The sequence below is a fragment of the Taudactylus pleione genome, unplaced genomic scaffold (genome assembly GCF_031769625.1).
Source record: "Taudactylus pleione unplaced genomic scaffold, aTauple2 ptg000041l, whole genome shotgun sequence".
NCBI lineage: Eukaryota > Metazoa > Chordata > Amphibia > Anura > Myobatrachidae > Taudactylus > Taudactylus pleione.
In genome coordinates this window covers 56,540,533-56,566,935 of record NW_028284443.1, presented here as the reverse complement: position 1 = coordinate 56,566,935, position 26,403 = coordinate 56,540,533, and the positions used below count along the sequence as shown (strand labels likewise).

At 42.7% G+C, this 26,403-nt stretch overlaps 2 protein-coding genes across 2 annotated transcripts in view; one reads left to right on the top strand and one right to left on the bottom strand.

The window, feature by feature from the left end:
- Window positions 1-1,212: 1,212 nt before the first annotated feature.
- On the bottom strand, window positions 1,213-4,408 carry LOC148538197 (uncharacterized). The gene is made up of 4 exons (XM_088457589.1): window positions 4,008-4,408; window positions 3,431-3,594; window positions 2,665-2,926; window positions 1,213-1,915 (listed from the first exon to the last, which is right to left on the bottom strand). The coding sequence occupies exons 1-4, from the start codon at window positions 4,406-4,408 to the stop codon at window positions 1,213-1,215; spliced, it is 1,530 nt and encodes a 509-aa protein (XP_088313715.1).
- A 12,919-nt stretch (window positions 4,409-17,327) lies between these two features.
- The window catches only part of DNAJC3 (DnaJ heat shock protein family (Hsp40) member C3), a 94,352-nt gene continuing 85,276 nt past the window's right edge, over window positions 17,328-26,403 (top strand). The window contains exons 1-2 of the mRNA XM_088458974.1: window positions 17,328-17,767; window positions 25,631-25,741. Of these exons, the coding sequence (XP_088315100.1) occupies window positions 17,686-17,767; window positions 25,631-25,741 (193 nt within the window). The 5' untranslated portion in view covers window positions 17,328-17,685. The remainder of the gene's footprint in view (window positions 17,768-25,630; window positions 25,742-26,403) is intronic.

The following is a 26,403-nucleotide window of genomic DNA, read 5'->3' as shown; positions in this document are numbered from 1 at the left end:
GAATCTTGGTATGATACCTTAAAGTCTCATCAACTATTTCTAATACATCCAATATTTCATCTGTAACGTTGTCAAATAATTTAGCTAATGCTTCTATATTATGAGCATTCTGTATACTAAGTTCGGATATTGATAAAGCTAGGCCCATTTTCTTATACCATGGGATATATACTAAATCATGAGCATGAGATTTACTTTTTATAAGATCCTTCCTTACTCGATGATTTGCTGGGCTATTGGTTATATCTATGGTTTCTGCTATCCATGAGGCGGGGCTCAGTCTTGCTATAGTGCAACTGCCTGACCCTCCCCAGGGTAGAAATTTACATGCCTTATTACCACACATAAAATAATACCCTTCTGGTAGTAAATGCTGTCCAGTTTTAATTACTTGTTGAGCATGCCATAACAACCTTGAAGTATTTTTTACAGGGCAACTCTCTAGCACGTGAGAGATACCTTGGTCATCCGAAGTGCATCGTATATCATTTGTGGTGTTATCCCAAACACTGGAATGATTGAGATATTGTTCCCATCTAGTATCGCTAGTGTTATATTCTATTAGTAGTTGTTGTCGGTACCTCACCAATATAGCGAATTACTTGTTTAGCATAAAAGGTAACATTTACTTTAAAATTAATAGTTCCTAACTTTAGGTTTGCATTTTTAGACCCTTCATTTTTAATATTAACACAGTCGTCTTGATAGCACATTTGGCCAAAATTGTTCCACTGGTCAAATGAACCATCACGTACTGCTTTCCAAAAGGGAGGTTGGGTCCACCCAGCCACAAACAATTGTACTGCTGAGTTATTAAATGGCTCATGTGTCAATTTTATTGGCCTAGTCCAGGTGTCTATATCTTTACTTAATTCATCCCAACTTACTGGGGTTGCCACATATGGCATGGTTTTAGCTGAAATCGGGTAATGTGTACAAAACCAACAATCAGTGAGGTTAATACCTTGCATTAATCGATGCATTTGCAAGAACTAGTTATCCCATATTTCATTAAGCTTTTCATGCAATTCTCTTTTAACTCTTACCAAGGATTTATTAGTTCCATTTGTACTATTAAAAGCATCATTACCCCTGTTTATCAATTCCTCAAAATTCATTGCTAAAATAAGTATAATAACCATAGCAGAACATAGAATACATCCCCACAAGCCTCTATCAGGCTTGGGGTCTAAAAGCATATATTTATTCATTTTACTCCAACTCCCCTTGTGTAAAGACCTTGCAATGCGATGCGTGTATCCACGTATTTTTCTCTGCCACGTTCACCGCTGTAGGAGTTGTCAGGAGAATCTGGTAAGGACCCTCGTATCTGAGCTCAAGGACCTTCCTCAGATGTCTTTTGATGACTACCCAGTCTCCAGGCTGCAGCTTGTGAGAACTACAGTCTGCGTTGGGATCTGGAATAGATGAAAACACCTGATGGTGGATTTGAGTTAGTTGTTTCTGCAACTGTATCATATAACCAGTCAGATCACCATGTAGATGTTGCAACTGCTGAGGAAAGTAGCAACCAAGTTTGTATGGACTACCAAATAGTATCTCATATGGTGTCAGCTTAGTCATTTTCAATGGGGTATTTCTTACAGAATGTAGAGCCATTGGAAGGCATTCTACACAAGTTTTACTTGTTTCTGCCATCAATTTTTGTATCTTAAGTTTTAGGGTGCCATTTAGTCTCTCCACGCGCCCGGAACTTTGGGGGTGGTATGGCACGTGAAGAGCGGAGACTATCCCTAGGTCACTCATTATGTGTTGTGCAATTTCACCTGAAAAATGAGTACCTCTGTCACTTTCTATAGTCTCTGGTACCCCATATCTGCAAATGACTTCTTGGATTAGCTTTTTTGCTACTGTTTTAGCATTTGCTGCCCTACAGGCCCAGGCCTCAGGCCAGTGACTATAAAGGTCGGTTGCCACGAGGACATAGACATACCCAGAGCAGGGAGGCAGTTGGATGAAATCTATTTGGATTCTCTGAAAAGGAAAAAATGTCTGTGGGGTGCTTTTGAGTGGTACCTTGACAGCTTTGCCAGGGCTGTGAAGTGCACATACCACGCACCCAGACACAAAGGCTTGCACAGCCTAGCCAAACCCTGGAGCATGCCAATGTTTTTTAACAGTGTTGATCATGGTGTCTCTAGACACATGCACCTTTCCATGCAGGATTTGTGCCATCACTGGGTAGAGGCTCCTGGGCAGGTAAGTGAGTCCTTTACATGACCATTCTCCTTGTATACACACAGCTCCTTGTTTCTGCCAGGCTTTCAACTCATCTGGGGAGAGGCCTGTTTTTGGAACTGTAAGAGAAGGTCCTGACTCACTTTAGGGGATTCTACAGCTGATGCTATAAGAGCAGCTGATTGTGGTGACTGTTGTAGGAGCTTAAGAGCTGCCTCCTTGGCAGCAGCATCTGCACATGCATTTCCCTTTGCTTCTGGCGTCTGTTCCCTAGTGTGAGCTTTGACCTTTATTACTGAAAGTTGCCTGGGAACCTGAAAGGCCTCAAATAACTGTCTAATCAAGTTTGCATGTTTTATTGGTTTAACTGTAGACCCTACAAAGTTCCTACTTTTCCAGATTGGACCGTAATCTTGAGCGATCCCGTAGGCATACCTGGAATCAGTGTAGATGTTTACAGTCTGTCCCTCAGCATAAAGGCATGCAGCCTTTAATGCCTCTAATTCAGTCTCTTGGGCTGACATGGTAGGTGGTAAAGGTTCTTGAATGATTGGCTCATGTGCAGTAGTAACTGCATATCCCGTATGTGGGTGGCCATCTACATAATACCTTGAACCATCTACAAACAATTCTAATTGTGCATTAGGAATTGGTATGTCTTCTACAGGAGAGATCTGTGCGATTTCCTGTTCCATAAGCTGAATACAATCATGCTCGCAGCATGTGTCTGAAGAAAAAAGATTGTGATTTTCACTTTCCTTTATGCTATCGTTACTGTCACTGGCAGCACTACTATTAATTAGCATATCTGGTGCTGCTAGAGTGTCAATGTCTCCTGTTTCTAAACTTCCTCCTTTTGAATCTTTCGGAAGTAATGACGCTGGATTCAATACCGTGCACCTGTGTATGTTTACATTACACGGGGTAAGTAAAGCTACTTCATATTTTGTGAGTCTAGCTGCAGATAGGTGTTTAGTCTGTGCCTGATTGAGTATTTCTGTAACGGCATGTGGCACTTGCAATATTAATGAATGACCTAACACAATATCTGCCGTTTTGTCTAGTAAAATGCCTGCTGCTATCCCCCTGATACAGGTTGGGGCAGCTCTGATGACTGGATCTAGCTGTAGGGAATAGTAAGCCAAAGGCTTCTGCCTACCCCCATGTTCTTGTGTCAACACCCCTTGTGCGTGACCTTGGACCTCATGACAGTATAGTGTGAAAGGTTTACTGTAATTGGGTAAAGCCAGGGCTGGAGCAGATATAATGTCTTTCTTTAACTCCTGAAACACCTGATTCTGCTCATCTGTCAATTTAAGAGGGCCTTGCTGCTTATCACCTTTTAGTGCATCATATAGAATTTGAAGCTTAGAAGATGCACCTGGGATCCAATCCCTACAATATGTGATAAGCCCTAAAAAGGCTCTTAACTGTTTCAGTGTCTGGGGTGGTTTTACATCTAGTATAATCTGTTTCTCTCTTCCAGGATGTGCTTAGCCTGGTGGGTTATACAATGGCCTAGGAACTGTACCTTAGGCTTTGCCACTAGTATTTTGTCTCTTGACACTTTCCATTGTGCTTCATGTAAAAATTTAAATAATGACACTGTCTCTTCTATGCACATTGTTTCACTATTGGTACATAGCAACAAATCGTCTACATACTGGATGAGCACTGTTTCTGGATCTATTGGTACCCATCCTTTTAATACCAGTGTCATAGCTTCTGAGAAGGCACTAGGTGAAGTGGCTCCTCCTTATGGTAATCTTGTCCACGTGTATTGTTGACTTTTGTGAGTGAAGGCTAACATTAATTGACTTTCTTCCATCAGAGGGACTGAGAAAAAAGCGTTTGCCAAGTCTATGACTGTGAAGTGTGTAGCAGAGGGAGGGATCTGGTTTAGCAGCTTATGTGGATTTGGCACAATAGGACTATCAATTACCATACGCTTCTTAACCTCCCTAAGATCATGAATTAGTCTGTAAGATACAGGTTCATTATCCTTAGATTGTTTCTTAATTGGATACAACGGAGTGTTCCATGGGGATCTGCAGGGTTTTAACACTCCTGCTTGAACATATTGTTGTATCTGTGTTTCTACTGCCTGTGTCTGGCCTTCGTTGACGGCATACTGTTTCATTTTCACAGGCGTTGCTGTAGGTTTAATTTTGATTGTTACTGGATCTACTGGTAGGAGTCCTACATCCATTTTTCCCTTTGCCCATACCCCTGATGGTACCCTTGCCTCAATTATAGACAATAAGGGTTCCTCCTTTTGTTCAGAGGGTAAACATGTCATTAGGGATTGTGCAGTGTCATAGGCCATAGTTTGCAACAATCCTGCTGGTGTACTTAACATAGCTTCCCCATTTCTGTACACTATGCTAGCTTCCAGAGCTGCCAGTAGGTCAGCTCCTAATAAATTCACTGGTGAATCTTTTGAAATTAGAAACTGGGTTGTTAGCACTACTCCTGAGTCTAATTCAATCTGTATAGGTTTGGTTTTAGGGAGGCTGATAACTTGGCCCCCCACTCCCACTACATTAGTGGAGCCTGATCCCATATACTTGGGTTCTACTATATTTTCTTTTAAGAGACTTGTAGCAGCCCCAGAGTCTAAGAGACAGTTGATCTTTTTATTTCCCAATTTAACAGGTATCATAATTTGTGGTCCTGTTGGGGCATTACATGTTAAGGGACAAATTAAACTCTGGGGGCCTGTTTCCTATTGCTGGCTAAGATTCACCAAAAGGTCTTGGGTCTGGAGTTTCTTTAACTTGGGACAATTCCTCTTAATGTGTCCCTGCTCCATGCAATTGAAACAAAGCCCTTTTTTCATGCATTCTTCTGATCTTTTAGATTGCTGACCACTAGGGCTGCCTGATGGCTTGGGTGGTCTATAGCCCTGTTCCTTGTTACCCTTCTGATTTAATTTAGGGTAAGTAAGAACATACATGAGCTTGGGCATGGCATCTTTTTTCCTATCGCACTTTTCTTGCCTTTCCTTAGCATTATCTTCTATAGACCTAAGTATTTTGATTAGGTAATTTAAAGGCATGGAGGAATATTCTGGCCTACAGACCTTTAACTGTCGCATTAATTCAGGATTCATTCCAGCAAACAAAGTTAATTTCAGAATCCTTACATGACCAGGGTCTTGTGTGTTAAACCCCTGGTCTGTATGCCTCTTAAGGAGTTGCTCATAATATTCCACCACAGATTGACCCTTAGTTTGGTTCTCTTCTATAGCGGGCATATTAGCAGCCTCTCTCTGGGCCCAAACTCTGCAACTAGCTATCCATTCGGTCCCGCTTTCTGCTGTTGTCTGGCCTGCTATGTTTGGTGGATTAAAATCATTATCACCATTTCCTGCTCTAGCCTGAGCTATTTCATTAGCTACATGTAGTCCTGATGCTGTTTCAGTGAGATCATGCATATCTAACCATGTGGCATTATGAACACTTCTAATCCTTTCCATATACCTGAGGAAACCCATAGGATTGTTTCTGGGGTCTGGTAAATCTTTTTTGAACCCCATTGCTTCCACAGGGGTCCAAGGCTTATAGGAGGAGGTGGTACGTACTACATTACCATCATTGTCTCTTGACTGTGAGACTGAAACTGGAAATAATGGTCTAGTGTCATAAGGTGGTTGGGCTGTAGCCCCTTTAGGTTGTTTAGAGAAAGGGTCTCTTCTATTACTTCTTAGAACCTTACAAGTAGTACATTGTTTATCTTGCCAATAATGGCAGACTCCACAGTCACATCTCCAAGTATATTTAGCTGGATTTCTGATGTGATGCAATATTTGTTCTCTAGTCAATTGGTTTTTTGGTCTTAAATTATCAATCAGTCCTAACCCACAGGTTGGACATTGTTCAGACCATAGGGCCTGACCATTTTTACATATTGTATCCCCTGGGACATTACAAAATCCACAAGCAGACATGACCAATTTGGATATTTTTGTTGATATATTGCCCTTCTAGGTGGTATGGGTCTAATTGGAATGGTTCTGTTGACCCCTAGTGGGTCAATTAGTGACAAATGTTCCATCTGCATTTCAAGTGTGTCATTTGAACTGTCTGTTCCTAGTTTACTACATCTTTCAATCCAGTTATCTACCTCATCTTCTATACCCTGTTTCCTTATCTGCGATCTATGCTCCCTTCTTAAATCAGAGAGGTTTTTAGAATCAAACCAATGCTCACCTAATCCTGCCTTTTTAAACACCTTCACAAAAACTGTTGCCCTTTGCATCACCATATAGTTTCTTTATCACCTGCAGGGCAGTGCCCTGAGGCACTGACTTACTGTCAGTATTTCCCATTTGTTAAACTGTCCCTCGTTCTAACAAGTTTATGGTCAAAATCCCTTATGACCTATATCTGTGGAACCTACTGGACCCTAAGTATCCTGACTATGGCCCTCATTCAGAGCCACTCGCTAGCGGCAGTACGCTCGTTCCGAGCGATGTTCGCACATCTGCGCATGCATACGGATCGTTATACGCATGCGCGAACCAGTCAGTGCGGCCGAAATTCATGTGCTCGCAATATAGCGAATGCCTGCTATTTTGAGTGACAGAATGAGGTGTATGTGGGTGGTAACAGGGGAAGGTGCTTGAAAATGGGGAGTGGAGATCCGAACGCAGACGTGCTTAAAGGTCAAAACGGGCGTTTTATGGGTGTGCATAATTAATACAGCAGCGTCATTGACCACGTCACTGGGTTATTTTATAGCCAGAACTGCTCGCAAGATTGTGGTAGCAAAAACCAACCACAAGAATAGCGAGCAGTTCATACGCTGGTCGATGTACTCGATTAATCTAATAAATAGCGGACATGACGTATGGTGCGTGCGGCCAGGGGGCGTTTTTAACAAATAAACGAGCGTATGGTTTGCTCGCTCATTCAGACTTAGAGGTGTGAACAGACTGCAATTTGCGAACTGATCATTTGAATAGCCACCCCTTGTTTTTGAACGAACGACCGCAAATAGCGAACGGCTCTGAATCAGGCCCTATATGTCTAATTTATGGACTTCCTTATTGTGAAGGGCCTATTGGCTAATTGGTGCAATTAACTGAATATTATTCCCTCTAATTTATCTGGTTATGTTACTTTTTATTAGGGTCTATCTCTTTGTTCTTTTGATAACTAGATATAACAAGAGACTGTTCTAAAAATTTCTGGTCCCTCTTGTCAAAAGCCAGTGGGTGTTGACTGCAGATCTAATGGACTTTCTTTGGTTTCTTCTATACCATAACCTAACCCACTCAATGTTATATCTATAGGATATACTAATGGTACTCTAACTACACATTTCTAAACGGGTTAAATACATTTTCATAGACGTACAAGACAAACAAGACACTTCTTTGACCTAGTATGCCTCATATGGGTCATAGATATGAACTGCAAAAAAGATAAGCATTCAGGCACCTTCCTTTATACAACAGGACTTCAATCACCTGACATTACAGCACGTCCTTTCTCCCAAAGCATGCAGACCTGAGAATTGCCCCAGCATGATCCAGTATACACCGCGCAATCATGCCAAGGTTAATCCCCCCTTCTGCACATTCTGAGGATGAACCACCGACAATGTTCAGACATACAAATTCACACAGACAAAATATCTCTCATACATCAGTCAGGCCTAACATAAAACAACAAATGACAGATTGGTTAGTACATTTCAGAAAAATAATAAAAAAGCAGTGAGGGTGTCTATAAATACCCAGTGTGATCCCAGGACAGAACTACGTGTGATGAAAGGCAGAGGAATCAGAACTGAGTACAAAAATACTCACCACCCGGGATTGTTATTCTGATGTCTCTCCTCTCAGACACGCTTGTTGTCCGTCCAGTGATCAGCTTGCTGGATATCTCAGTGAAACCTTCAGTTGTCAGTTCTGTATTTAAGCTATGGCTATAAATACAATGAGCTCAGAGACCCTCATTGCTTTTGTTTGCTGCAGCACAATGCTGTGTACACAGGAGAGAGAGATCTAAGAACACAACTGTCTTGTGTAGTGTGAAATCAATCTCTGGTTTAATGGCGCCAAAGTACATACATTTATAGTTTCTGAAGGATACATCTGTTTTCGATTACATTTAGAAAAAACCACAGGGCTGGGTAAACATTTGGAATCGCATACCTTACCATATATGTACATATGCTTTTATGTGAATATATGACTGAGTCTGCACATGGAATTAACTCTTTCCTGCCCTATGCATTTACTTACAGTGAATACGTGGCATACTTGAAAAGACTTTTAGGATACAAAATTAATTCTATATTTCCACAGTGTCTTCTCCACAGCCACGTTGCTGTCTTTGTCTTATCTGTGGCACTCTTTCTTCCTCCATCTGCACTACTCTGGTCCCCCAACCATGCAACTCTATTTCCCCGCACCACTCTCTCTTCCTCCCCATCCACACCAATCTGCCTTCCCCAATCCCTACTGCTGTGTGGTCTTCGAACTATGATAGTCTGTGTTCTCTCATCTGTACCAATCTGTCTTTCTCCATCTGCACTGCCTTGCATCTGTGCCACTGTTTCCTTCTGCACCACTGCTTTCCCCTAAGTCACGCCGCTGTCTTCCTTTTCTCTGTGGCACGCTTACTTCCTCCATCTGCACCTCTAGTCTATATTCCCTTATCAGCACCAATCTGTCTTTACCTATCTGCACAGCTCTGTCTTCCCATGTCCATGCCACTATCTTCCCCCATCCACGGCGCTGTCCCCCCAAACCGTGCCACTCTGTTTCTCCCCATCCACACCACTATTTTCCACCCATCTGCATTACTTTGGCTACCCCCCCTCTGTACTGCTTAACCTTTCCTCCTCTACACACCTTTGTGTCTCACCTATCCATGCTGCTCTGTCTACTCCCCCCATCTACACCACTTTTATCCCATCTGCACAGCTCTATTTTCTGCTTTGACCTCAGTTGCATAGACTGCATGTGTGTATTCCAATGAGTACACAATTCTGTGAATTAGCAGCACCACCATTTTGTGAGTGACAGCAATCTCATTCTGTGAGAGTGCTGAATCTGCAGTAAACCACAGGGTGTGATGGCATACCATATCTGTATTGCGCAAGGAACACGTCCAATAAAGCGTCGGCCTTAATGATCGTAATTTCATTGCTTTTTGAAATTCGAGTGGTAGAAAATCAATAGGTTTTGTGAAACTTCAGATCATGTCTAAGCAGCCTTAATGGGACATGTGAAACCATAAGGTTTTTTTTCCTATGGAATTTCATAGCTTTTTAAAAATGTATTAACTATCAGGGTTTGGATGAGCAAACCAGGCCACCTGCAGGGGAGAAGGGCAACAAAATGGTACACTAACGTAGGTGGAAGAGGGGATAGCACACAGGAGGTTGGTTTGGGAGGTGCAGAATGCGAGATGGCTGTAGGTGTGTGGGCAGTGGCAGCAGTGCAAAGGGGGCATCAGTGGGTAACAGAGGGATCACTGCTAGTGCGTATGCACCTGAGATCAAAGCAATAAGTCACAGATGCACGAATGCAGCAGTGAGATACATCTACGCAACTGTTATAAATTGAATGTAGCCCCACCCCCTAGAAGACAACCAGCACCAGGCTTTGGAGCCCCTGTACTGGTTGTGCTAAATACAGGGGACAAATGACGTGGGGTCCCCTGTATTAAGTACAACCAACACCAGGCTTTTTAGAACCTGTCCTGCTTGCCAAAATATTGGGGACAAATGATTTAGGGGTCCCCCGTATTTTGTGCAACTAGCACAAGGTTCTGAGCCGATCCTGGTTCTGGAAATACAGGGGGGAAAAATGCGTACGGTCCCCCTGCATTTACTGGAACCAGCACAGAACTCCTTCTAGTTGGGGGGTGATGCCACAGCCAGGGGAGCCCTTTCACTGGGCCCCCCAGCCGCAGCATAACCCCTGACTGCTAGTCAGCCCAGGCCGGTGATCCCTGGGGAGTTGGGGATCCCCCCAATAAGAGTCCCCCTCCTCAGGGCACCCCAGGCCCAGGCTGATAGCCCGAGGCTATTCCCAGCACCGCTGGGTAGTGGGTGCTGGGGTGATTATGTAAAGTGTAGTGCATATCAAAATATAAATATTGTCTTTTGCAGTAGTACTACAGGCCCCAGCAGGCATCCCCGCATACTGGTACTTGGAGAACCACAAGTACTAGCAGGCGGGGCATTAAGGGTCTGCTGGCACCTATAGTACCCCTGCAAAAGAAATATTAAAAGAAAACAGACACCATTTTTTAAGTATTTTATTATGCCGTACCTTCACCTGTGGGGCGGCAGCCTTTAAGCTGTTTTACATGGCTACCGCTCCCCCAGGACTTTTACGGCATCTTCACCTGGACGACAGCGGCCATTAAGCTCTTTTGTGCGGCCACCACCCATCCAGGGCTTCTGCGGCGTCTTCTTTCTTCAGCTGGTCTCTCCAGCTCCCCGGCCATCGACTGAATGGATGGGGCCTTGCGCTGGCTATATTTAAGCCGCCGAGGGGGCAGGGCGATGAAGTCGCGAGCCGTGATTGGCTCACGGCAACCATCTTTGGATTTCAAAAATGGCGTTGAGGCGCCATTTTTGAAAAGGGCACGCTCGGTTCTCACCATTGAAGTCAATGGTGAGACCAGCTCATTGGCTTAGAGGTGGAAGGCTCGCCTCTCTTAGCCAATGAACACTCATTGGGCGGAGCTGTCATTCGGGTAGTAGTATTCTTAGAGAACATTACTAATGTGCGAGGGTCCGGGTATCTCGTTTTTTTTTTTTTTTTTTGCCAAGACCCTGAATTGTGTGAAGAGGACCTGATCTACGCATAGGAGGAGGGGAGTATGGAATTTTTATTACAGGTACTCTCCATTGGATTATCTACTGGAGAAGAGGACAGAATAGCTTCAGGGATACATAGGTATGTGCGATAGTGCGTGCATGTGTGAGCACATGTGTGTGTGCATGTATGTCTTAATAAAATTGTACTTTTCTACGGTGTGTTGTGTTTATTTTTAATATTGCTTTTGCTGTGGAACTAAAAGTACCAGCAAGCCCGTAATTCCCTGCATGCTGATACTTGTGGTTCTCCAAGTACCAGCATGCGGGGGAGGCTTGCTGGGAACTGTAGTTCCACAGCAAAAGACAATATTTATATTTTCATATGCACCACACTTTACATAATCTACCCGGCACCCACTGCTCAGGGGTGCTGGGGATAGTCCCAGGCTATCAGCCTGTTGTGCCCTGAGGAAGGGGACCCCTTTATTCTCAGCCTGGGCTCACTAGTGGACAGGGGTGATGCTGCGGCTGGGAGGCCTGGTGAAAGGTCTCCCCTGGCTGTGGCATCACCCCCCGCTAGAAGGAGTCTGGTGCTGGTTCTGGTAAATACAGGGGGACCCTATGCATTTTTTCCCTCTGTATTTCCAGAACCAGCTCAGAGCCCTGTGCTGGATGCGCTAAATACGGGGGACCCCTACATCATTTATCCCCGTATTTTGGCAACCAGGACAGGTTCTGAAAAACCTGGTGCTGGTTAATACGGGGGACCCCTACATCGTTTGTCCCCTGTATTTAGCACAACCAGTACTGGGGCTCCAAAACCCGGTGCTGGTTGTTTTCTGGGAGGCGAGGCCATGCCATTTTTTTTTAAATTAAACAGAAGCAGATATCATGGATCTACCAGATCCGAGCCTGCATGCTGTGTGCTGCTACCTCCCCCAGTTCCTACCGCCACCCGCACTGCCGCCGCTAACGCCCGCTACCACCCCCGGTTTCCGCCCGCAGCTAATGCCCGCTAACCCTACTCCCTCATCCCGGCAGCAGCAAACGCCGGCTTCCTGCCCCCTGGTCCCCGCCCGTAAACGACAGCCATCTTGCTGCACCCAAGTGAAGCCACTCTGACTACACCTGTTGGCGGCTCCTACTGAGGCTGTGCAACAAGTTGAAAAGTCCTATCTCTACAATGGCACATTCTTGAGGTAATAGTTTAAAAACTGTAACTTTCTATCTTACCTGAACCGCAAAAGCACATACCCTGGCACAATAGCTACCTAATAAAACAAACCCCAAGTCTAAATTCGCCATCTACCCTAAGTTTTGCCTTCCCAAAAAACTCCATAGACTACAGCAGAAAAGTGGTCCTAATTGAGAATGTCAGAAAAATGTGATAGTTGGAGCTTTAGATTACTCCCAAATCCACATTTTGTATGTTTAAGCCCTGGAATTTGGCATGCAGAACTGTGCAACAGTTCTACCCGCCCCTACCAAATTTCAACTCGGTACCTCCTATACCTCGGTACTTTTGAGGTGTAGCCCCTTAAACACCCCCCCCTTTGGAATTCTCTATCGAGAAATCTGTTTTTTTTAGATGCAGCCCTATATCTATATATAATGTGACACAGTTGGGATAGGGGTCCCTCTCCTGGGGTAGATGGACTCCCTCTTTAAACACACAGCAGCTGTAGAAACAGGATACAAGTCTGGGGTTCTCGAGCAAACTGGTCGGCGCCAGTCTTTATTGTGCCAAATGAATATAAACAAAACATAAATCCTAGTCCAGCTGGGCACTAGCTACACAGCAGATTCCCTCTCTATAATAATGGTAGGGCCTATTGCCCTCACCATCAACAAAACACATGCATAGTACTTACAAGGATTATCACCAAGTGTCTCTGAACAGGCTAGTCTGCCTGCTCTCCCAGGCGTGAGACACTCAGCCACAAACAAACCATGCTTCTATTAGCCATTTCCAGCTGCAAGCCCTAATGAGCCTGTTACCAGGCTCAAAGGCCCAAAACCTGGAGTGGCCTGTGGATGGAGCCCTCCCTCTCCTCACACCCACACCCCCAGGACCCAAACCGGCTTTTCCAAAAGCTGATACTCTGGTCTGCTTACAAAACAGACTTCTCCTTGGGTTTTTTAGAACACATAGGCAAAAAACCTAGGACAAATGTACCTGCCATTGACCACTTTACCAGTGCTTCTATCACAATATATATATATATACAGACACACCTATATGCATTTTTACAAAGATGTGTAATTACACCGCTGGGAATACTAGGGAGGAGAGTGGGCAGAGCTTTAGCTGGCTGTAGGGACTGATTGGATGACAGCCAACCTGCAGTTTTCGGAAGAAATAGCGATTTTCCCAGTATAACGCCATTCTCAGATGGTGTTACATAAGGTAAGCCTTTAGGAGTTTTCTTAACATTTTTCTGCTGATTAGCATAAAACATTAAGGGCTCTATTTATTAACATTATTTTCACTAAAATAAAGTGACAACGGGTGTTTTCACACCCTTTTCACATTATTTTAGTTTCACATAAATTTACTAAAGGGAGTAGAATTTGTAAAATTCTACTCCAAACCCTAATTATCACATATTTTTAGTAAGCAGATCACATTTCCCATTATTGCAATGGGAAATGTGATCTGCCCAGATATAAAATGTGAAAAATTACAGTGGGAAGCTCTGTGATAATAATAATGCCACCTGGAGAGAGATGGCTTTATCCAGGGTTTTCCCCAGTTCCCAGACTCCTGCTCTGCTCTAACAGGCAGAGCAGATGCCCCCATGGATCAGTTTTGTGGTTTAAATAGATAACAAGCTGATAACAAGAAAAAAAAATAGTTAACAAAAAAAACACCTGCATCCAGGGACTGGTGCTCAGGTCAGCTGGTCTCCCGACTCCTGCATAGAACAGCTGACCGGGATCACAGTGCAGGAGATGGGAGACCAGCTGATCGGAGCACCAATCACCAAGGTAATTGTAAGTGAGGGGGAGTCGTGGGTATGGTGAGTCGGTCACTGCATACATGGGCACCTTCTCACTGTTTTTTTTGCGATAAAATACCTAGAGAGAACTGTGGAGGGGATTTGCAGGGATTTTTGATAATGCGAATTTAGGTGAAAATATCACACTAAGAGGGGTATTCAATATGAAACGTTAACTTCACTGCCGAAGTTAACGTTTCATATCGGAGTTTTTTTTCTGCGTTAAGTCTGGTGCGCGCTCCCGCTTATCCCAGTATTCAATATAAAATTATCGAAAATGGGAACCTCCGAAGTTGGATTTGCGTAAAGTTACGTTTTTTTCCATAAAAAATTTGTAAGACCCCCCTAAACTTGTAAAAACATGGGGGATCACTATGGGTACCCCCGTTTTAGCCTTTAAATGAAAGTCGGGGATTTAAATAGCCGCAGCAGGTGTTTTTTTCCCGACATTGAAGAAGTGTTGCAGAAGAGCACTTAGGTTATTTTTTTTGTTTTTTTAAGTGGTCCCATCAAATTTGGGGTCTATGAAAATGGGTACTAGCATATTTTGATGTCCCTAAAGTAAGTTTTTAAAAATTCTGCATTTGTGCACCTGCCGCTACTTTGCGCAATGAATAAAACAGGGTCCCCATACTTGGGGACCCCACCAGAAATAATTTCGTTAGTTTGGTCATTTTTTTTTTTTTAATGGTGTCCCGATTTTTTTGTGGACATTTTTTTTTAACATTTCCTTTTAAGGGGACATTCCCAAAACTACAGGCTATTTTTTATAAGCCTACACCCCCAAACCCCTATTCTGCATTTTTTTCACTTGCTAAAGTGATTTGAAAAATATCCCTGTTTTATTAAAAATGCCCCTTGACCTCATTTAAGGAAAAAAATGGGAATTTTTGGGAAATATGCCTGGGACCCCCCTAAAGATGTCCAGACATGGGGGATCACTATGGGTAACCCCGTTTTTGCCAGCAAAAGAAAGTCGTGTTTTTAAATAGCTTTGCCAGGTGTTTTTTCCTGCCGCGGCTATTAGAAACCCCGACTTCCTTCAGTAGTTAAATATGGGGTTACCCATAGTGATCCCCCATATCTAGACATCATTTGGGGGGTCCCTAGAATATTTCCCGAAAATTCCCATTTTTGTTAACCTGTAAAAAAAAAAACAGTAAAAATTTAGAAAAAAAATTACATAAGGTCCCCCCCCCAAAAGCCAAACCAGCCCCAGGCTAGCCAGCCAGTGGTGGTTTCTAAAAATACGGGGAACAAAATGTGTAGGGTTCCACCGTATTTTAGAAACCAACACCAGGCTGCAGGGACTAGTGCTGGTTTTAAATATAGGGGGCAAAAACGACGTGGGGTACCCCCTATATTTAAGACCAGCACCAGACCCAACCGACCGGGGTGCAATGCCACAGCCTGGAGACCCAATCACCGGGGCTCCAGGTCCAAAGCATTACACCCCAAGTCAGTCAGCACAAGCCGGTGATCTCGGGGGAGTCGGGGACCCCCCAAAAAAGGGTCCCCCCTCTCCCGAGCACCACAGGCTTACGCTGAAGCGTGGGGCTCATCCCCATACCCCTGGAGCGGTGGGTATGGGGTTAATAGGGGGGCCAAATAATGTAAGACTATTGTACTTTACAGTGGAACTACAAGTGCCAGCATGCCTGCCATTTTGCACTTGTGGAACTACAAGTGCCAGCAGACATGCGGCACCTGTAATTTCGCTGTAAAATAAATAGTTAAAAAAAAGACAAAACACACACACCGTGCCCAGTATAAGTTTATTACATACACCTACCCATTCACACATACTTACCTATACCAGAAGCTTCTGTCCCCTTGTCCAAGTAGAGATCCATGGTAGCTGGCCCTGCAAGAAAGATATCATACTCACCTACATCCAGCGCTGGTCTCCGTAGTAGTCCATGGGATTTAAAAAAAAATAAACGAGTTACCCGATCCACGCTACTAGCTATGTGTATGTGTGTTGTCACACATACACATAGCTCCCGAATGGCCGCTGCCGGCACCTCACGGGGCATAGCAGTCCAGAGAGCCAATCAGCAGCAGCGCTGACTGTAGAGCGCCCGCTGATTGGCTCCGCCAACTGACAGTTCCCACGTGGTGTGGCTCGACCACGTGGGAACTGTCAGTAGCCGGAGCCTATCAGCGGCCGCGCTACAGTGCTTTTTTTGGGCTGTCCTGATTTTTTTTTTGACACAGATCGTTTCAAGGGGTCATTCTGAAGGGTGCAGGCTATTTTTTTTAAGCCTGCACCCCTAAACCCCAATTCTGCACTTTTTTTCGACACCTATTCAACTTCGACTTTTCAAAAATGCAATAAGTCTTTGATATTGAATACGGTGTAAAAGTAAAATCAGTGATATTAACTCAAAAACGGTAAAAAGTGCGATATTAACGCAAAAAACACCCATATTGAATACCCCTATATACCTGCATTTTAAATGAGGATTGTAGTAAACAGGGCCCTAAGCAGGGGAGTTTCTATAATGGGTGCAGGGTGTGCTGGGAACACGGGACCTTGGGTCCCGGGGGAACCCGCACTGCACACCCTGCACCCATAGAATTACTTACCTCTCCAGAGTCCCACTTTGGCGCGGGGATCCGGCGCTGTAAAATCGACGGGAAAATGGCCGTTCTCCTGTCATTTGCGCATGCGCAGTACAGGGAAAATGGCCCGCGCACAGCTCAGTGCTCTGCCGGAGAGGAGAGACTGCACACAGGTCCCCTCCTCTCTAGAAACGTCCCTGGCCCTAAGTGCTGTAGAGAGCAATGGCTTGTTCTCTACAGTGCGATGTTGTAGGAGTCGGGCTTAGACATTGAATATAATTGCGTTTTCTTCTCCGTTAAATGACCTGAAGGAAGTGGTCAGAGAAAGAGAAGTGTGGCGTTCACTGATCCATAAAGTGTCCGAAAGTCGATGTCGACTAAACGGATAATCATCATCTTTGTTAAACCTTTTCTAAATAGCTGGGATACTTACATCAAGCAAAAAGTTTAGTTTCAACATGACTTAAGTAAAATTTTGCTTGTTGAATATGGTGATAACTACTTTCTCTTAAAAAAAAAAAAAAAAAAACAACACAGAAAGGGGCTGTCACTCAGAGTGGGCAGTGGGCCTGTCTGCAAGAGCCATGCTTCCCTCCAGGCCAGGGCAGAAAACAGTGAACCAAGAAAGAAAGAGGTTTGTTAGGTGCAATTCTGAGAACAGAACACTTGCTGTAAGCCTGTAACTAGTGACAGTCACATAAGAAGACATCAGACCCTACTGTGTGTGTACTATATAAGACGAGCCCAGGACATGACATCAGCAGGAATAAAGAGAGAGCCGTCAGTAAACACACAGCAAGGACGTGCAGGAAAGGAAGCAGATGGGGATGAGGAGGAGCTGAGCACCCGGCGCCGGCCCAGCTCCAGCCTCCAACCTCCAGCACGTACTCTCTCCTCTCCGGCCGAGGCTCCACGTTCTCCAATGAGGAGTTAGAGGCGGTCTCTTCCACGCTCCCTCCAATCACAGCTCACCACGACCAGGGCTGAACTTACTGGGAACTAGTTGAAGTGGTGCTGGACAATTATTACTGTCTGTGTGACTCTATAGGAGGCGGCGAGCTGCAGCAGCAGCCGCCTATACACAGCAACAACACCTGACTCGGAGCTGTCCTGCTGCTGCTGTCACTGCCCCAGTATGGTGTCCCCCAGCGCCTGTGCCCGCAGGCTCCTTTCCTTCTTCCCCTTCCTGCTGGTGCTGCTAGATCTGCAATATGAAGGTAAGCAGCAGCTGAGTCCCCTATTCCTCATCATGCCACTTGTTTGTGTTACCCATAGACCACGCAGAGAGACGTCTTCTGCTGTATGTGCCAGTGGCAGCTGTGTCCTTTCCCTCCTCAGCTACTGCTACTTACTGTACGTATCCTGCTCAGTAATCCCTTATGTTTCATTATTTACAGGTACAGTATACAGGTGTCAGCTAACACAGCCCTGCACACCAGCCATAAGTGTGCATGTGCTAATGGTCAGTGATACTTTGTTTTTCTCAGCTATAGAATATTGTTATTGGCTTATTTCGGTATGTATTCACTATGTTGTCATTCATAATGTCGGTATCTGAATGTGTCATTATATGATGTTGAGGTTAGGGTTACCTTTAAAAATGCCGTATCGACATGCTGCATGTCGACTTAATATAGTGAACCCGCTTATTTCTGCTGTCATAGTGTAGGTAGTTTCAATCACACAATAGCCATCTGCACTTTCCCAACCAATTGCTATTCTGTATCATATGTCCCACCCCATACACATTTTATGTGATTTGCTGACCGACTGATTTGGTAAGTGCCTGTGCATATACACTTACCAATCGGCCAATCACATATCTGGTCAGAGGAACCAGTGTTGCTGTCAGTGTCGGCGGTTCCTGCAGCCAGCATATGGTTGGGTTGGTGCGCACAATATAGCTAATTGATATATTGGATCTGCCGTGCTGCACGGCTGACGGAGTATATATTGTGTGTACATACCTGCAGATACACTGAACCATATATCATTCGTCCACTGTACAAACGATATATTGTACAGTGTGTAGTCAGCATTAGATTGTAAGCTCATTTGGGCAGAGCCCACTTTACCTTCTCTCTTTGCCATTGTAAGTCATTTATTTAAGGATTCCCTCAACATACAATGCATCATAATGTTAGCATTTTAGAAATTAAGTTAATTATATACAATATAGTCCACATTGATTTATACTAATTGTGTTTACATATACAGGTTGAGTCACCCATATCCAAAGTGCTTGGGACCAGGGGTATTTTGCATAACGGAATATTCCGTATTTTGGAATATTTGCATATCATAACGAAATATCTTGGGAATGGGACCCAAATATACACACACAATGCATTTGTGTTTATATACACCTTATATACACAGTCTGCAAGTCATTTTATACAATATTTTCAATAATTTTGTGTCTAAGGCAAAGTTTGTGAACATACATGAAATTTATTTGTTTCATAAACACCCCATACACACAGCCTGAAGGTAATTTTATACAATATTTTTTATAATTTGTGCCTTAGACAAAGTTTGTGTACATTGAACCATCAAAAATTAAAGGTTTCATTATCTCAGTCATGCCAAAAAAATTCAGTTTTTCGGAATATTTGGATATGGGAGACTCAACCTGTAGTACAGAGGCCATAAATAGTATTCAACCCCTTTTTCGCACTTCATTTTTTTATTTAATGGAATCAACATTGGATTTACTCAGAAATAAATTGATTTATTTTACCAGAGATCTATGTAAAATACTGTAATGTTCAAAAGTTAATTATGAAAGCTAAAGCCTTCTCTTAATTATAAATAATAAAACAACACTAAATTGATTAGGCCCCTTGTTTTAATACTTTATAGAAGTACTGTTATGTATGGCTATAGCAGGTTTCACCCATTTTTTATTGCAGTATTGCTTGCACTTCAGTAGTTTGGAGAGACTGATACCCCTTTCACATATAAGACAAAAATCCCAGGTTTTTGCACGTCGACCCGGGATATTGGTATGTGTGAAAAGAAACAACCCGGGGTAAAGTCTGTGTCCACGACCCTTCTCTTTACCAGGGTCTGGCTGAGACTCGGGAATTTGCCGGGTTGATAGACCTAGGAATTTCCTGGATCTTAAGGGGTTTATGTATAAACCAGTGAACCAGTGGAGAAGTTGCCCATAGCAACCAATCAGCTTTTGAAGTAGTATTTATCAAGTACAGTCTATAAAATAATAGGTAGGAACTGATTGGTTGCTATGGGAAACTTCTTCACTGGTCCACTTCACACTTTTCACTGCTTAATACATAAACCCCTAAGTCTGAAAGGGGTATGAAAGACTCAGCTGCTGCAAGAGGGATTATCGGTGATTGTGGACACCAATATCGCTAACAGAGGTGCCCAAGAAAGAGTGATGTTAAGCTGCCATATTTCTCTGTGATGTGCGGAGCCAAACATGCGGCTGTACATAGCTGTGAATTGTAGGGGCGAATTCAATTAGCCGTAAAAAGCGCATTGATTTTGCCTCAGTTATCTGTTTGGATGCAATGTTTTCGCCATGCGCGTCCCCGCTTATCTCCGTATTCAATTCTAAAACAGGCGAAAACGCGGATAGGCGAATGTATTAAGGAAACTAGCGAAAAGGACAGCATATTTTGGGGAAATCAGTCTGTACCCCAAAAAAAGCCTCACTGACCCTGGAAATCAATATAGAAGAGTATTTATAGTCCTAATAAAAGTATTTAGTGATCTTAAAGTGAGTCAAAGGGCTGTTATAAGCATCTTTGCATAAGTGTGAAAAAAATTATATAAAATGTTTTTTTGTGAAAAATAAGTACCGCAGATACATTTGGGGTACATGTGAATGGGTACTAGTATATTTTGGTGTCTCCTGCTGCAGCTATTGCAATCCAAAAAACATCTGTCTCAACCTTATACCCCCACAAAATATCTAGCCTCCTACTTTTTACCCATTTTATCACACTTTTTTTTTTTATATTTTTGCCCCAAAAATGACATGCTTTTTGTGGGGTGAATGAAGATAATTTATAATTTTTTTTATTTTACTAATTAGTCAAAGGGTTCTGAGCCAAGTCCCCACATTTGTACCCCAAAATATGAATTTTGCACTTCTTGTCTCCTACCTTTGGGTGGAGAAACTTTTTCGCCTGTTTTTGTCTATGGTGTTCGCTTAGGTGAAAACTCAGAGGAATAGAATACGGAGATACTTTGAAAACAGGCTAAGAGCGCAAATCGGCGAAAACTGCGGCTTTTCGCCTCTAATTGAATTCGGCCCTGCGTTTCAGTACAGCACAAATGGATACCTGGAAGAAATAATTACAAATTTTTTTTCCTAAGAGATCACAAGAGAAATGGGATATTTTCTGAAAGAAATCTCTATTAATAGAACAGGTGACAAACAGAAAAGTTAACTGGTGTTTAACACTTTCTAGACAAAACAGCATATATATGATTTAATGGAATCGGTATGAAATACTGATGGACGGGATGCCGGCTGTCAGTACACTGACAGTGGCATCACGATGGTTTAAATCCTGACAGGGGAACGGTAAGTAATGTGCTCATGTCCTATTTGCCGCCTAACCCTAACCCTCCTTTCCTGCTCCCTTATACTAACCCTCCACCCCCTTAGTGCCTAACCTAACCCCCCCCCCCTGGTGGTGCCTGAACCTAGCGCCCCCCCTGTCCGGAGCCTAACCTCCTCCCCCCTCCCGCAGCCTAACTCTAATTCACCCCGGGCGATACTGTGCCTATTTGCATGATACTGTGGACCCATTTTAGAATGCATCGTCTGTTATTCGTACATGAGTAGAAGATTGTACCCATTCTATTATAAAGGTTTTATAAAAAAAAAAATTATTTTGCTTTTATGATCTGGTTTTGTGTATAAATGTGTGTCGACGTAAACCCTACACATATGCTCTCGTATTAAAAGAAAGAGGGGCATTCTGCTGTTGGGGCATTCAAGGATAAGGTTAAGAGCAAATTTTAGTCTCACACTGATAGATACATTTGCAAAACGTTCTAACTTGGGGAATGGTAGGATTTAGTCATCATATATTTTCATTATTCATTTCATTTTGTTCTAGCCATTTTAGTATTTTCACAGTACTGTACATATTTTCACTTATCTCTTATTTGTCTTAGCAAAGGTGTTTTAAGGCAAAGCTGGACGCATCTTCAGCATATAGGTGGAAATGTATCTGTATTTGCAGATTTGTAGGGTGTGTTTTTTTTTTTTTTTTTTTTTTTTTATAAATCCTCAGATCAAGGAGGTGTTTATTGGGACTGGCTGAAAATCCGTTTGGGCGATTATTGCAATCTGCCAGTGTGAATGGGCACCCAATATATGGGCAGTATAGGGCAGCTTCTGCAGATCCATACTTTTTCCTCCTTCCGGTTATGTTTTCAAATATTTTTCTTCTAATGAAGCAGTTTTGTTCTAATGATGATGTATTTGTATAGGCTGTTAGTCAGTCATTTATTTTCAGCTGTAAAGTTTTGATACTTTTATTTCACTTACTACTGTTGACTAGCCTGTTCTAAGTGTAAATAGTTTCAGTTTAGTGACTTGCTTAGTACTTGTGTTGCAGGCCACAGGTACTGGAAAATGATACACAGCTAATGAGAACTCTTCTTATGTGCCATATGTTAGTTGTTGTTTGTGTGTACAAACTTCTCCTGTAATTTGGTTCATTTTGAAAATTGCATGTTTAAAGCTTGAAGGGTAGTTATTACCTCCAGTGATATTGCTGTAGGTGGTAACAGGAGACACTAATTATAGAAAGCATTTCTACTGTAGTTCAAATGCTAGTTTTACAGATCCGTGCGCAGTCAGGCTTTTGAAGATCTGAGATGAAATGACCTTTACTTTTTATTTTAATGACTGCTTGTTAAACATAGCCGCAATCATGGACATTTGTGCTTAATCACATTCAGTTTAATTTATGCTGGGTGCACACCTGGCCGACTTGTCCGCCGACCCATGGATCTATCGAACGGGCAGCCGATTGGTAAGCCAATACACACTTTTCAATCTGCTGCTCGATGTGTCTGCGCTGACATGCAACTGGGTAGGCATTTAAATTTGCCCACCCAGTTTAAATGTCAGTGTTGGCAGTCCCTGCAGCAAGTGTATGGGTTTTCGGCGGGTCACCCGTATACATAGCCATACGTGCCGCAATATCTGCAAGATATATTGGCTGTGCTGCAGGGCCGATGCGGACCAAATGTAATAGAGTGAGAGTTTAGCAGTAATCTCTCACATTGGTGGAGTTTTATCTTCAAAATGGGAAAACATCTGGATGAGAGTTTAAATTGTGAGTTTTTTGGGGGGGCTTTAAAAAACATGCGAGTTTGTTCTCGGACTCTATTACCATTGGCCAAGTTTAAACAGTGTGAGAAGACTCACATTTTCTAAACTCTCACCCTATTACATTTGTCCCATCGTCTGTACACACGGACAGATGCACTATGCGATTTGTCTTTTGTCGACTGAGTGTGCATCCAGCATTACTTAAAGGTAATCTGGCAAAATATATTTATCATCTAAAATGTAACAATTGTTTTAATTGTGAGAAATAAATGGTTTTGCTATAATCAAGTCGGTGATGCAGACCAATAAAGAGCTTTGCTTTAGAGTGACTAAAAGTTCTTCTTGGACAGCAACATAAAGAGGAACATTAGTACAAGCGCTAGATACAAGCAGTTAGGTGTGTTTTTTTTTTTTTTTTTTTTTAAATTTCGGCAATTACAAAGTTTGTTTATTTGTACGTTGTATATGATGATAAGCCAACTTGATATTGTTGAGTGAAGTCAATACTGAACCTATAATGTGATGTATATCTTTTTTTATAATGTTTTAGGCTTTGCCGGAACTAATGAATGTGTTCATAATAAAATATTAATTCTAGAAAGAAATTTATTGCGAAATATACCATTAAATGTGATCTGCAATCTACTTTTAAATAATTCTCCTTTAGAATATTGCTAGAGTCAGATGATTAATGGTGCATACACACGGTCAGATTTTTCCTTCAGATCTGAACGATAACGATTTAAAAATCATTCAGTCATTCATATCTGAAGGAAAATCTGACATATCTGACATGCCTGGACGATGAACGATGCGCGGTCCCGTTTGTCAGATAACGATATCTGACATCTGATGTGTTTGCAGTCAGACTTGGACGATTCCATTTATTTTATTGCAGTCAAAAATCGTTCAATCGTTCAAAACTTTGGTAAAATCATTCAAATCGTTTATCTGACCGTGTGTATGCTCCATAACTTCCTTTCTTCCACCTGAAGAAAACAAATGGGGATACCAAAATAAATAGTTATATAAAAAAATGTACTGTTTTTTTTTTTTTCTGTTCCTGTTGTGATTTTTGGTTATTCAGCAAGCCCCGACGGTTTGTCCAGATATGTGACTAAAGAATATTGAACAATGTGTAGTATCCTTTATAACAGAAATTGTATCATGAAAACATTAATTCTGGTCTTCCCCAATCAGACTGGGCATCATTCTAAATAAAATGTGCTAGTTAACCTGAATTCTAATGTGTGGTTCGTCATTTCTCCCACCTGCTGGTTCTATGTGCTGCCAATGACACGGTTAATTGCAGGTAATAAATTTTTACTTGAACGACATAAACAACAGTATTTATTTGTTTTTGACTCACAACCTGATCCCAGAAAATGACCCAGGTCTGATATTCACACGATCTGGGGCGGTTTGCCCAGTGATTGACCTTCTCCCTGTATGGAAAAAGACTGAGTTGTTAGGGGTAAACAGCGTGCAGTGGATATATGAGCGTTTATGGTGCAAACGAGAGAGAACACACTGTGCTAGGGATAATGTTAATGCCTGATCACTGATGAGTAATCTTCTGGGACCTGATGTTACTTAGTCTATTACTTTTAATTGTATGGAATACAGTATAAGGAATTAGCCGCGAAAAGACAGTTTGTTGAAAACGTTTCGCAGGTGCGGTTATCGCACATATATGCGCATCGTGCAATCCTATTGCTGAAGTTTTCGCACGTACGAAAACTCCATAGACAAAAACCAGCAAACTGATAGATAAAATAAGCGTTCCACAGGCGCTGTCACAATATCCAATTCCTCTCCTGTTTTCTTGATGCGATATTCTCATGTGAGGAAAATAGAACCTGGGGAATGAAGCTGAAGTAGTGGCGTCACTATGGGGGTGTGGGCTGCATCGGGTGTCACCCTCGGAGGGGGTGACACCAAAATACCGGCTGCTCCTCAGTGCTGCAGTGTAACATTCTCCTGCAGCACTCTGCTCCTGTCACAGAGGAGGAGCTGACAGTGCTGCAGGTACTAGTCTCTGGGGGCAGCCCAGCATGTCCGGGGATGCTGGGCACGCCCTCGGAATGATGTGTTCGGGGACTCCACAAGGTCACGCCTCTTCTTTGACCACTCCTTCTTGCCGGGCGCCAGTGCGGGGATATAGTGTGCGCATCCGGCAATGCCACTGGGGAGAAGGGAACTGGGGAGAAGTGGCTGAAGATTATACACAACTGGCAGGATTACTGGCACATTACTTCCTCAGCTGTGCTACTGCGCTTGCAAGCCAGACTCGCAGGGCACCTGGTATGAACCCCTGAGGAGATGATCATTACTTTTCCTCCTTAGTGGTAACTGGAAATGTCTTAAAGTGATATTATTACAATGCTACTGTGACTTTTAAATTGAAATAATTATTTAGGCAGTGATTTGTGAATAAAACATTTTGATTGCATTTTGCATCACCCTAATTAGTTATATTATGAATTGGTGACATACTGTACATCTTTGGAAAAGTAGCTGAGCAGGCAAATTTTTTTGCCAGTGTATTGTTGCCCGCAGTCTTCCACTCACCTCAGTGGGAGAGTCTCTGTAAAATGGAATAAGTCATTGCAAATGTAAACGGCAAGGTTTTTTTTCCTTTGTGTAGACTTAAATTAATGTATTTTGTAGACTTTATATTATATATCAATAGTAGCCAAATGCAAGCGTTTCTGGGAGAATTGTCTCATGAATATTCTTCTTTTCTCCCTCACAGGAGTGGAATGCGGGATAAATGCAGATGTTGACAAGCATCTTGAAATGGGGAAAAAGTTGTTAGCAGCTGGACAGCTTGCAGATGCATTATCGCACTTTCATTCCGCTATTGGTGAGTACTCTGCGCTTGCAGGTAACTGAGCATACATGTGTGTGTGTGTGTGTGTGTGTGTGTGTAGTCTCTCACTCCCTATATAACCTGGTCGATATCGATCAGGTTGGCCTGCATGCTTGGGCGATGGACGATCTCATTGTCGTCCATACGTGCCCGTGCATTGCAGGTCTTTGGCCACCGAAAAATGCATGATATCGATATCGTCATCATTCATATCGTCCGTTTTAATCGTACAGTGTGTACGCACCATAAGACCTATTACATTTATTGATATTTATAATAAAGAAAAATGTTTTGGTCCAACCATTAGAACACACAAAGAAACATACATTGTTGCAATTTGTAAAAAAAAATAAATAGAATCCTAAAAAGACAATCAGGGGTATTCAATATGGGTGCGATAACATCGTTTTTGCGTTAATATCGGAGGTATGACGTCATTATCGCAGGTTTTACTTTTACACCGTATTCAATTCAAAGACTTATCGCAGTTTTGAAAAGTCTTTGATAAAAAACGGGGATAACTTTTCACCATTGAATAGGTGTCGAAAAAAGTGCAGAATTGGGGTTTAGGGGTGCAGGCTTAAAAAAAAATAGCCTGCACCCCTGAGATTGACATTTAAAAAAGAACTGTGTCAAAAAAAATGTAAAAAAAAAAT

Bases quoted from the DNA above. Each gene is read 5' to 3' on its own strand.
- LOC148538197 (XM_088457589.1), bottom strand. From the start codon at position 4,408: ATGGATGTAGGACTCCTACCAGTAGATCCAGTAACAATCAAAATTAAA. The intron at 3,595-4,007 runs GTTAGCCTTCAC...CACATATTGTAG, and splicing joins ATGGAAGAAAGTCAATTAAT to GGATTGGATCCCAGGTGCAT. The intron at 2,927-3,430 runs GTAAACCTTTCA...TTTTTTCTTCAG, and splicing joins CCTGGCTTTACCCAATTACA to ACACATGCTGCGAGCATGAT.